General features: G+C 46.3%; 2 protein-coding genes across 2 annotated transcripts in view; one reads left to right on the top strand and one right to left on the bottom strand.

The window, feature by feature from the left end:
• ndrg1b (N-myc downstream regulated 1b) overlaps positions 1-5,638 on the top strand; it is a 30,811-nt gene extending 25,173 nt beyond the window's left edge. Inside the window, exon 13 of the mRNA XM_065027140.1 lies at positions 3,025-5,638. Coding sequence (XP_064883212.1) covers positions 3,025-3,233 — 209 coding nt within the window. The 3' untranslated portion in view covers positions 3,234-5,638. The remainder of the gene's footprint in view (positions 1-3,024) is intronic.
• ccn4b (cellular communication network factor 4b) lies at positions 5,370-13,397 on the bottom strand. Its single transcript, XM_065027371.1, has 5 exons — positions 13,187-13,397; positions 11,239-11,515; positions 8,047-8,301; positions 7,580-7,773; positions 5,370-7,223 (listed from the first exon to the last, which is right to left on the bottom strand). Exons 1-5 carry the CDS (start codon positions 13,232-13,234, stop codon positions 6,918-6,920), a joined length of 1,080 nt encoding a protein of 359 aa, XP_064883443.1. The 5' UTR covers positions 13,235-13,397; the 3' UTR covers positions 5,370-6,917.
• Positions 13,398-13,473: the final 76 nt, after the last annotated feature.

Here is a 13,473-nt window from a genome sequence, read left to right as displayed (position 1 = left end):
GATAGCGGGAGAGCTGGCCAAGGACGGCACGTTCAAGGATTTTGGAGAGAAAAGAAAGAAGGGATACTGGTCTGTAGTTGTTGACATCGGAGGGATCGAGTGTAGGTTTTTTCAGAAGGGGTGCAACTCTCGCTCTCTTGAAGACGGAAGGGACGTAGCCAGCGGTCAGGGATGAGTTGATGAGCGAGGTGAGGTAAGGGAGAAGGTCTCCGGAAATGGTCTGGAGAAGAGAGGAGGGGATAGGGTCAAGCGGGCAGGTTGTTGGGCGGCCGGCCGTCACAAGACGCGAGATTTCATCTGGAGAGAGAGGGGAGAAAGAGGTCAGAGCACAGGGTAGGGCAGTGTGAGCAGAACCAGCGGTGTTGTTTGACTTAGCAAACGAGGATCGGATGTCGTCGACCTTCTTTTCAAAATGGTTGACGAAGTCATCTGCAGAGAGGGAGGAGGGGGGCGAGGGGGGAGGGGGATTCAGGAGGGAGGAGAAGGTGGCAAAGAGCTTCCTAGGGTTAGAGGCAGATGCTTGGAATTTAGAGTGGTAGAAAGTGGCTTTAGCAGCAGTGACAGAAGAGGAAAATGTAGAGAGGAGGGAGTGAAAGGATGCCAGGTCCGCAGGGAGGCGAGTTTTCCTCCATTTCCGCTCGGCTGCCCGGAGCCCTGTTCTGTGAGCTCGCAATGAGTCGTCGAGCCACGGAGCGGGAGGGGAGGACCGAGCCGGCCTGGAGGATAGGGGACATAGAGAGTCAAAGGATGCAGAAAGGGAGGAGAGGAGGGTTGAGGAGGCAGAATCAGGAGATAGGTTGGAGAAGGTTTGAGCAGAGGGAAGAGATGATAGGATGGAAGAGGAGAGAATAGCGGGGGAGAGAGAGCGAAGGTTGGGACGGCGCGATACCATCCGAGTAGGGGCAGTGTGGGAAGTGTTGGATGAGAGGGAAAAGGATACAAGGTAGTGGTCGGAGACTTGGAGGGGAGTTGCAATGAGGTTAGTGGAAGAACAGCATCTAGTAAAGATGAGGTCGAGCGTATTGCCTGCCTTGTGAGTAGGGGGGGAAGGTGAGAGGGAGAGGTCAAAAGAGGAGAGGAGTGGAAAGAAGGAGGCAGAGAGGAATGAGTCAAAGGTAGACGTGGGGAAGTTAAAGTCGCCCAGAACTGTGAGAGGTGAGCCGTCCTCAGGAAAGGAGCTTATCAAGGCATCAAGCTCATTGATGAACTCTCCGAGGGAACCTGGAGGGCGATAAATGATAAGGATGTTAAGCTTGAAAGGGCTGGTAACTGTGACAGCATGGAATTCAAAGGAGGCGATAGACAGATGGGTAAGGGGAGAAAGAGAGAATGACCACTTGGGAGAGATGAGGATCCCGGTGCCACCACCCCGCTGACCAGAAGCTCTCGGGGTGTGCGAGAACACGTGGGCGGACGAAGAGAGAGCAGTAGGAGTAGCAGTGTTATCTGTGGTGATCCATGTTTCCGTCAGTGCCAAGAAGTCGAGGGACTGGAGGGAGGCATAGGCTGAGATGAACTCTGCCTTGTTGGCCGCAGATCGGCAGTTCCAGAGGCTACCGGAGACCTGGAACTCCACGTGGGTCGTGCGCGCTGGAACCACCAGATTAGGGTGGCCGCGGCCACGCGGTGTGGAGCGTTTGTATGGTCTGTGCAGAGAGGAGAGAACAGGGATAGACAGACACATAGTTGACAGGCTACAGAAGAGGCTACGCTAATGCAAATGAGATTGGAATGACAAGTGGACTACACGTCTCGAATGTTCAGAAAGTTGAGCTTACGTAGCAAGAATCTTATTGACTAAAATGATTAAACTCCACTAAGACTAGGGGCTCTATTCAAACGGTGTCCCCTCCACTAAGACTAGGGGCTCTATTCAAACGGTGTCCCCTCCACTAAGACTAGGGGCTCTATTCAAACGGTGTTCCCTCCGCTAAGACTAGGGGCTCTATTCAAACGGTGTCCCCTCCGCTAAGACTAGGGGCTCTATTCAAACGGTGTCCCCTCCACTAAGACTAGGGGCTCTATTCAAACGGTGTCCCCTCCACTAAGACTAGGGGCTCTATTCAAACGGTGTCCCATCCACTAAGACTAGGGGCTCTATTCAAACGGTGTCCCCTCCACTAAGACTAGGGGCTCTATTCAAACGGTGTCCCCTCCACTAAGACTAGGGGCTCTATTCAAACGGTGTCCCCTCCACTAAGACTAGGGGCTCTATTCAAACGGTGTCCCCTCCACTAAGACTAGGGGCTCTATTCAAACGGTGTCCCCTCCGCTAAGACTAGGGGCTCTATTCAAACGGTGTCCCCTCCACTAAGACTAGGGGCTCTATTCAAACAATGTCCCCTCCGCTAAGACTAGGGGCTCTATTCAAACGGTGTCCCCTCCACTAAGACTAGGGGCTCTATTCAAACGGTGTCCCCTCCACTAAGACTAGGGGCTCTATTCAAACGGTGTCCCCTCCGCTAAGACTAGGGGCTCTATTCAAACGGTGTCCCCTCCACTAAGACTAGGGGCTCTATTAAAACGGTGTCCCCTCCACTAAGACTAGGGGCTCTATTCAAACGGTGTCCCCTCCACTAAGACTAGGGGCTCTATTCAAACGGTGTCCCCTCCACTAAGACTAGGGGCTCTATTCAAACGGTGTCCCCTCCACTAAGACTAGGGGCTCTATTCAAACGGTGTCGCTGAAGCGTTAGAAATGTAACGGGTATTTCCAGTTGAGGCGACGTACTGTGTGTAGCGTTTACCGTGAATGCCGTCTCTGCATTGCATTTCAATCACGCTGTAACACGGAATTTCCGCGATACGGATTGAATAGAGCCCTCAGGCTCTGGTCAAAGCAATACACTATATAGGGAATAGGGTGGACGTGACAATTACATTGATGGAAGCTACACTCTATCTGCAATATTAAAGATGATCTACCCCCTAAACATAAAAAAAAAATATGTATGCTATGCTAGTTATGCTATGTTATGTTAGATATACCAAGCTATGGTAACTGTCTCTCCTTCCTTCTCTTAGTGTCCTCAGCCAGCATGACCAGACTGGTGAGGTCCCGCACCGCCTCAGGCTCCAGCATCGCCTCCTGCGACAGCAGCAGGAGCCGCTCTCACGCCAACGACCACCAGCCCGTCCGGGAGCACACAGACGTGTCCATGGAGAATGTGTCCAACAGCACCGTAGATCAGACCGTTGTCATGTCCAGCAGCAAGACTGAGGACGTCTGCTAGTGCCCTGGTCACTGAAAGGTCATAGGTTGTCTCCTAAATGGCTCCCCATTTCCTTTGTAGTGCACTACTTTTGACTATGTGGGAAATAGGGAACATTTGGGACACAACCCCAGTGTCCCTAAACCCTGACCTCATAACCCCTGTCCTGTCTACCCTACTGCCTGTGTTGCTGCTGACAACAAACCTCATAACCCCTGTCCTGTCTACCCTAATGCCTGTGTTGCTGCTGACAACAAACCTCATAACCCCTGTCCTGTCTACCCTACTGCCTGTGTTGCTGCTGACAACAAACCCCATAACCCCTGTCCTGTCCTGTCCTGTCCCTACTGCCTGTGTTGCTGCTGACAACAAACCTCATAACCCCTGTCCTGTCTACCCTACTGCCTGTGTTGCTGCTGACAACAAACCTCATAACCCCTGTCCTGTCCTGTCCCTACTGCCTGTGTTGCTGCTGACAACAAACCTCATAACCCCTGTCCTGTCCTGTCTACCCTACTGCCTGTGTTGCTGATGACAACAAACCTCATAACCCCTGTCCTGTCCTGTCTACCCTACTGCCTGTGTTGCTGCTGACAACAAACCTCATAACCCCTGTCCTGTTCTGTCTACCCTACTGCCTGTGTTGCTGATGACAACAAACCTCATAACCCCTGTCCTGTCCTGTCTACCCTACTGCCTGTGTTGCTGATGACAACAAACCTCATAACCCCTGTCCTGTCCCTACTGCCTGTGTTGCTGCTGACAACAAACCTCATAACCCCTGTCCTGTCCTGTCTACCCTACTGCCTGTGTTGCTGCTGACAACAAACCTCATAACCCCTGTCCTGTCCCTACTGCCTGTGTTGCTGATGACAACAAACCTCATAACCCCTGTCCTGTCTACCCTACTGCCTGTGTTGGTGCTGACAACAAACCTCATAACCCCTGTCCTGTCCTGTCTACCCTACTGCCTGTGTTGCTGGTGACAACAAACCTCATAACCCCTGTCCTGTCCTGTCTACCCTACTGCCTGTGTTGCTGCTGACAACAAACCTCATAACCCCTGTCCTGTCCTGTCTACCCTACTGCCTGTGTTGCTGCTGACAACAAACCTCATAACCCCTGTCCTGTCTACCCTACTGCCTGTGTTGCTGCTGACAATAAACCTCATAACCCCTGTCCTGTCCTGTCTACCCTACTGCCTGTGTTGCTGCTGACAACAAACCTCATAACCCCTGTCCTGTCTACCCTACTGCCTGTGTTGCTGCTGACAACAAACCTCATAACCCCTGTCCTGTCTACCCTACTGCCTGTGTTGCTGCTGACAACAAACCTCATAACCCCTGTTCTGTCTACCCTACTGCCTGTGTTGCTGCTGACAATAAACCTCATAACCCCTGTTCTGTCCTGTCCCTACTGCCTGTGTTGCTGCTGACAACAAACCTCATAACCCCTTTCCTGTCCCTACTGCCTGTGTTGCTGCTGACAACAAACCTCATAACCCCTGTTCTGTCTACCCTACTGCCTGTGTTGCTGCTGACAACAAACCTCATAACCCCTGTCCTGTCCTGTCTACCCTACTGCCTGTGTTGCTGCTGACAACAAACCTCATAACCCATGTCTTGTCTACCCTACTGCCTGTGTTGCTGCTGACAATAAACCACAACATACGGCTATGATAGACTGTCCTCTACCTATGCTGTTCTCACTGCATTGTGGGTAATAAGAGTTTATACCCAACAGTTGTCATACTGTACGTCATTTGGGTGATATGTAATCTGTATGGATGTTCCTCTGTGGAAATAGTATCTCTGATATGTTAGAATGTAACAATACCGGGGGATTTCCCACCATTAACATGTAATGGACAGTTGTGGTGTTAAAGCCATCTGTGACTATTGTCTGGCTTTTTATATGTGATGGATCAAATTGAAGACTCCTTTATAGCATGAGACGTCTGTAATACATAAAGACTGTAGCTATCAGTGATCCTAAGATGACGCTTAAATAAGCCCTGAGATAAGAATATTTATTCATGTTTGGTCAAATCTTTCAAATGATGGAAAACTGATTATATTACGATTTAAATGATATAGAAATGCAATGTATGTATAGTACCACTTTGTATTAAAGAAATAGCAAAAAAAAATGCAGAAATTATTTTTACAAAATTTATTTGAAAAGATTTGTCACGACTCAAATCTTAATACTTTGTATTTATTTGAACCAATCAAATGTGACTTCCTGGATGAGTTTGTTTGTTGTTTATGATGACATTTGATATGGTACATGGTTTACTAGAGTATTGACCAATGAAATAAATGACAACACTTATTGAGCTGATCTCAATCAAATTTCAATCAATAAAAAGTTGATCCACTTTTAACCTCGTAGAGCTCAAATAACAACTGACTTGACACTGCAGACATTGAGACAAACACTATTATTGTTCACTAAGAGTCAATGGAAATCAATGCAAAACTGAGAAAATGTGAGAGAACCTTGTCTGATATACTGTACACTTTGCAGTAAACTACAAAATACTTGACTAAATGTTTTGAGCACAACAGTACATACACAGTAAGCTTAATGACATGACACAAAAAGAGGGAAACGGAAGAGTACACAACAGGATGACCACTCGAGTGGTTAATGCCCTAACTTGGTAGAAGATTATCCCCATATGAATATGATGCATAATTACAATAGGTTGGACCCCTGTGTCCTACTATGGTATCATCACAAATACATGATCAACTTCCGCTTATATACTGAGTGTACAAAACATTCCATGACAGACTGACCAGGTGAATACAGGTGAAAGATATGATCCCTTATTGATGTCACTTTGTTAAATCCACTTCAATCAGTGTAGATGAAGGGGAGGAGACGGATTAAAGAAGGATTTTTAAGCCTTGAGACATGGATTGTGTATGTGTGCCATTCCTAGGGTGAATGGGTAAGACAAAAGATGTCAGTGCCTTTGAACAGGGTATGGTAGTAGGTGCCAGGTGCACCGGTTTGTATCAAGAACTGCAACGCTGCTGGGTTTTTCACGCTCAACAGCTTCCTGTGTGTATCAAGAATGGTCCACCACCCAAAGGACATCCAGCCAATTTGACACAACTGTGGGAAGCATTGAAGTCAACATGGGCCAGCATCCCTGTGGAACGCTTTTGACACCTTGTAGAGTCCATTCTCTGATAAATTGAATTGAAAAACAACTACATCCTTTCATTGAATGGAGGTTAAATAACTGATAAACCCTGTGCATTATTTGTTTGTGTTTTTTATCAAGATCATAATGAAGAGTTTGGGCAGGGTTCAACTGCAATGTTCTTCAATCCTACTTCTGGGGACCTTAGGGGTGTGCAGGCTTTGTTCCAGCCTGGTACTTCAACATCTAATTCAACTAACCAACAAATCATCAATCCCTTTATTCCAAGGAATGTAAAGCTGGAGTCAATAATAACCTAAATGAACCTGTCCTCTGCTCAGTTCTCCCCAGTAGAATCATACCAAAGACTCTAAAAACGCTTGGCATTCAGCATTCAGGAGATGTATTTGGGTAAAAGGCCCCGCGGCAGACTAGCGTCTTACCCAGGGGTTGTACTTGTACACTAAACTACCTCATGCTACAGAAACAGGAGATGGTCTCCTGCCCTGTGGGCCGTACGTTCAGGCTCGGACAAGGCTGCTCAGTTGTCAGTTGATGACCTCATTGTGGTCGTAGTAGTGCTCCAGCTCAGAGAAGATGTCGTTGGGGTTCCTGCAGCTGAGGTTACAGAAGCAGGCATTGATCCACATCACCTGCCATGTCAGAGTGGCTCCGTTGGGACACTGGAACTCCACCTCGATAGTCTTGGACTTGTAAGGGATGCAGCAGCGATCGTCTGTGGCCACGCAGACACCACAGTATTTTGGACGGTAGGGCTTCTTGCTGTTGCAGCCTGAGATTGTGAAGTTCTGGCTCTGCTCCTCCCTGTAAATGTTCAGACACTTCTTCCCTGGCTGAGGGGTTCATAGGTCAACATGGGTCAGAATCAACACTTGAGTGGTTGACATGTGGAGTCAGAATACCATTACACTGTCAAAACGATGTTCAACTGTATTGAGAAAACATATGTCACCCATATGCCTTTAAAACCATGTTCATATGCACAATACATGAGTTGATGAAGTTGGGCCTGGTTTCATTGAAAGCAAAAGTGAGAGATATTGTGTGCGTCTATTAAGTGTACTACTTTTGACCAGGGACCAACCTATTCCCTATAGAGTGCACTACTTTTGACCAGAGCCCTATGGGTAGTACACTTTATAGGGAATAGGGTGCCATTTAGGGCACAAGCCACGACAGATGTTCTCACCTTGATGTGCTTGGTGATGTCCACGTCACAGGGCCGGATGTTGCAGAGGCGCGACTCCTTGAACAACTCACACTGGTCGTTGGCGTTGGAGATCCTCAGGGACAGGCCACGTCCACAGGTCTTGGAACACGGGGACCAGGAGGTTGTCTGGGTAATGCAGTTCTTATGCCAGACCTCATTGTGGCTGGCGCGCACTGCCATGACAACAGAGGAACAGACTCCTGATTAGGGATGCCAAATTCTGGTAACTCCCCCCAAAAACGCCCAGGTTTTCCAGAAATCCTGGTTGGAAGATTCCTGGTTGGAAGATTCCTGGATTCCCTGCTTATTCCTTCCTGATTTCAGGAATCTTCCAAACGGGTTTTCTGGGAAACCAATGGGCCCCATAGTGCTCTGGTCAAAAGTAGTGCACTACATAGGACATAGGGTACCATTTGAGATGCATTCCATAGACTGTAGTAGTGTACCTATCTCCGCATGCCTGGGGTCTGCCTTGCGCGTCTTCCTGGGCTCATCACAGATCCACTGCTCACAGCATCGGCCCGGCAGTTTGACCCGCCTGGGCGTCTGGCACCACACCCGGGGCGGTTGGGAGTCTGTGCAGAGCGGCACACAACCGATGGCACCGTTTACACACAGACAGCGGTACTTACAGCTGGGTTGGAAGCTCTGACCGTTGCGGTAGATCACCCCGTCGTACTCGCAGCCTGTGCCCACCATGTCTGTTTGATAGATCATGTCAAAAGAATCAGAATCAGCGCTACACAGTAAAGTACATCCCCTATAGGTTTACATAGGAAAACAAGAAGCGCGTTATAGTTCAGACTGTTCAATGTCGGCATTCCAGCTCTAAAAGCCTTCCTCAAGAAAGACCCGTGTCAATGCACTGTGGCACACGAAGAAATACATGCATCAATTCAGTTGTCGAATCAGAACAACGTCCATTCTCATTACTGTATCTATATTTACAAACTGACTTCACAGCACAGATGATTATGATACAACTCAAAGACAGTTCTGACTTCATAGTAAAAATGGAGATGATACAACGATACAACTCAAAGAGGAAAGTTATGACTTCACAGCACAGATGGAGATGATACAACGACACAACTCAAAGAGGAAAGTTATCTGACTTCACAGCACAGATGGAGATGATACAACGACACAACTCAAAGAGGAAAGTTATCTGACTTCACAGCACAGATGGAGATGATACAACGACACAACTCAAAGAGGAAAGTTATCTGACTTCACAGCACAGATGGAGATGATACAACGACACAACTCAAAGAGGAAAGTTATGACTTCACAGCACAGATGGAGATGATACAACGACACAACTCAAAGAGGAAAGTTATCTGACTTCACAGCACAGATGGAGATGATACAACGATACAACTCAAAGAGGAAAGTTATCTGACTTCACAGCACAGATGGAGATGATACAACGACACAACTCAAAGAGGAAAGTTATCTGACTTCACAGCACAGATGGAGATGATACAACGATACAACTCAAAGAGGAAAGTTATCTGACTTCACAGCACAGATGGAGATGATACAACGACACAACTCAAAGAGGAAAGTTATCTGACTTCACAGCACAGATGGAGATGATACAACTCAAAGAGGAAAGTTATCTGACTTCACAGCACAGATGGAGATGATACAACGACACAACTCAAAGAGGAAAGTTATGACTTCACAGCACAGATGGAGATGATACAACGATACAACTCAAAGAGGAAAGTTATGACTTCACAGCACAGATGGAGATGATACAACGACACAACTCAAAGAGGAAAGTTATGACTTCACAGCACAGATGGAGATGATACAACGATACAACTCAAAGAGGAAAGTTATGACTTCACAGCACAGATGGAGATGATACAACGATACAACTCAAAGACAGTTCTGACTTCACAGCACAGATGGAGATGATACAACTCAAAGAGGAAAGTTATGACTTCACAGCACAGATGGAGATGATACAACGATACAACTCAAAGACAGTTCTGACTTCACAGCACAGATGGAGATGATACAACTCAAAGAGGAAAGTTATGACTTCACAGCACAGATGGATTGATACAACTCAAAGAGGAAAGTTATGACTTCACAGCACAGATGGAGATGATACAACGATACAACTCAAAGAGGAAAGTTATCTGACTTCACAGCACAGATGGAGATGATACAACTCAAAGAGGAAAGTTATGACTTCACAGCACAGATGGAGATGATACAACTCAAAGAGGAAAGTTATGACTTCACAGCACAGATGGAGATGATACAACGATACAACTCAAAGAGGAAAGTTATCTGACTTCACAGCACAGATGGAGATGATACAACTCAAAGAGGAAAGTTATGACTTCACAGCACAGATGGAGATGATACAACGACACAACTCAAAGAGGAAAGTTATGACTTCACAGCACAGATGGAGATGATACAACGATACAACTCAAAGACAGTTCTGACTTCACAGCACAGATGGAGATGATACAACTCAAAGAGGAAAGTTATGACTTCACAGCACAGATGGATTGATACAACTCAAAGAGGAAAGTTATGACTTCACAGCACAGATGGAGATGATACAACGATACAACTCAAAGAGGAAAGTTATCTGACTTCACAGCACAGATGGAGATGATACAACTCAAAGAGGAAAGTTATGACTTCACAGCACAGATGGAGATGATACAACTCAAAGAGGAAAGTTATGACTTCACAGCACAGATGGAGATGATACAACGATACAACTCAAAGAGGAAAGTTATCTGACTTCACAGCACAGATGGAGATGATACAACTCAAAGAGGAAAGTTATGACTTCACAGCACAGATGGAGATGATACAACGACACAACTCAAAGAGGAAAGTTATGACTTCACAGCACAGATGGAGATGATACAACGATACAACTCAAAGACAGTTCTGACTTCACAGCACAGATGGAGATGATACAACTCAAAGAGGAAAGTTATGACTTCACAGCACAGATGGAGATGATACAACGATACAACTCAAAGACAGTTCTGACTTCACAGCACAGATGGAGATGATACAACTCAAAGAGGAAAGTTATGACTTCACAGCACAGATGGAGATGATACAACTCAAAGAGGAAAGTTATGACTTCACAGCACAGATGGAGATGATACAACTCAAAGAGGAAAGTTATGACTTCACAGCACAGATGGAGATGATACAACGACACAACTCAAAGAGGAAAGTTATGACTTCACAGCACAGATGGAGATGATACAACGACACAACTCAAAGAGGAAAGTTATCTGACTTCACAGCACAGATGGAGATGATACAACGACACAACTCAAAGAGGAAAGTTATGACTTCACAGCACAGATGGAGATGATACAACGACACAACTCAAAGAGGAAAGTTATGACTTCACAGCACAGATGGAGATGATACAACGACACAACTCAAAGAGGAAAGTTATCTGACTTCACAGCACAGATGATTATGATACAACGATACAACTCAAAGAGGAAAGTTATGACTTCACAGCACAGATGGAGATGATACAACGACACAACTCAAAGAGGAAAGTTATGACTTCACAGCACAGATGGAGATGATACAACGATACAACTCAAAGAGGAAAGTTATCTGACACTTACAGGCACATACTCCTTTTTCGTACCTCGGCTTGTCCACGCTGTAGTCACAGTACAGTCCCTTATGGTAGTCACAGACGTCTGCCTCGTTGCAGGTCTCCCCCACCTGTTTGGAACAGGCCTTACAGCAGTCACAGCCGTCCATCAGCACACTGACCCCTGGTGGACACAGGGGGGCGCTCTTGGCACACTTGCACGGCCATTTGCAGTACGCTGTACGGTTATACAGCTCTATGGTCGCTGTCAAGGGAGGCGTGGCTGTGGAATGTTGGGAAAAGACCTGTAGGATGGACAGAACAACATTTATGAAATACTTGGTCATACAGGTGGGTTGGTCTTTGGCATGTCATGCTATTCCTGAAAACCCACAGAATGGAGACCAGCAGCAGCTCCAGGTTCATCATCACTACCTATGTCATTGGTCATGTGCACCAACAACTAACATCCCCTCCTCACACAGCCAGTATAGTGATACAGTAGACAGGGGTTATGGGGTCACCCAGCCAGTATAGTGATACAGTAGACAGGGGTTATGGGGTCACCCAGCCAGTATAGTGATACAGTAGACAGAGGTTATGGGGTCACACCGCCAGTATAGTGATACAGTAGACAGGGGTTACATTGGAATGGGGCCTGTAGTTGCATTCACCCCAAATTTGTTGTGGAAGGAAGTCGTTCTTCCAGGAACATTTTTAACAGTAGTACAAGACATCAGACCACAGCAGGTGGAAATATGTTTGATTCCAGAGGGAAACACTCTGACACATTTCCAAACTAAGGCCAGGAGTTCCACCACCAACCTAAAGATGAAGATAAAGTTGTGTATGAGGCTGCAGTATTGTAGACTGAAGATCAATGTAGGGTAGGGATCACATGCAAAACATACCGTTTGTTCTTCCTTAGTCTTTACATTTATTGAATTCAATCTAGTTCAGTCAGCCCCATGGACACAAATACCAAATAGGATCTAGTGGTTTGGTTTCCCCTTATAAAGTCATCCATGGGACTAGTGACTGACAGAAATAAATCAGGGTCATTCAACCACACCTACCAAATAACACACTTTAAACTATATTAGTCAGAGACAGTACCGAGGTAGTACCTGACCTGTCATTAGCTGAGCTAAAATGAGAGAGAGTGGAAGAGAGAGTGAAGGAAAGAGAGAGTGGAGGAGAGAGTAGAGCTAAGAGCGGAAGAGAGAGTAGAGGAAAGAGAGTGGAGGAGAGAGTAGAGCTAAGAGAGGAAGAGAGAGTGGAGGAGAGAGTAGAGCTAAGAGAGGAAGAGAGAGTGGAGGAGAGAGTAGAGGAAAGAGAGAGTGGAGGAGAGAGTAGAGCTAAGAGAGAAAGAGAGAGTGGAGGAGAGAGAGAGTGGAGGAAAGAGAGGAAGAGAGAGTAGAGGAAAGAGAGAGTAGAGGAGAGAGTAGAGCTAAGAGAGGAAGAGAGAGTAGAGGAGAGAGTAGAGCTAAGAGAGGAAGAGAGAGTAGAGGAGAGAGTAGAGCTAAGAGAGGAAGAGAGAGTGGAGGAGAGAGTAGAGCTAAGAGAGGAAGAGAGAGTAGAGGAAAGAGAGAGTGGAGGAGAGAGTAGAGGAAAGAGAGAGTGGAGGAGAGAGTAGAGGAGTGCCCAATCTTAGCGTTTCATGACTGTCTAGGTTTCAGCGCTAGCACAGAGACAGATTCTGAGTAGGTCTATTGTATGATTAAACATTGACAACACGATTATAGCCCAGTGTCAATGCGAAACCAATAATTGGTAATTGGCACCGCGCGCAAAAAGTCTCTGTGTTATTACGCAATGAAATAATCTAATCTGGATGGATGTGCACAACCTGCGATCATTTATACGTCTCATATTCTTATGATCTGGAATCCATAACCTGTCATCTTGAAAACCATAGATAAAATAAATCAAAAGTTAGTATGAACGTTAGAATTAAATCAAATAAGTCATGTTACCTGATGAGTGCTGGCTACTATTAGAATCCACGGCAAAAGCCACCTCATTACGAGATTCCAATATCAACTTCATTGAACCCAGAGCTAAAAACTTATTCCACGAGCTCAGATTGTTGCAAAACGGCGCCGGGGAAATGACAGCCAGCGCCGGTCAACGCTCGCTACAAGTGAGTCCTTCTGTCTGACGTCACATTTCGGGACAAACCCTGGAGTTTTGCTTTGGTGGTTTTAATCCCTTCCTTTCCTTCAATCCCCACCTCTCCCTCCTCCACACACAAAACAAATGT

The sequence above is a fragment of the Oncorhynchus nerka genome, linkage group LG14 (genome assembly GCF_034236695.1).
Source record: "Oncorhynchus nerka isolate Pitt River linkage group LG14, Oner_Uvic_2.0, whole genome shotgun sequence".
Classification (NCBI taxonomy): domain Eukaryota; kingdom Metazoa; phylum Chordata; class Actinopteri; order Salmoniformes; family Salmonidae; genus Oncorhynchus; species Oncorhynchus nerka.
The sequence above is the reverse complement of the archived record's forward strand: the minus strand, read 5'-3'. Positions and strand labels throughout refer to the sequence as shown.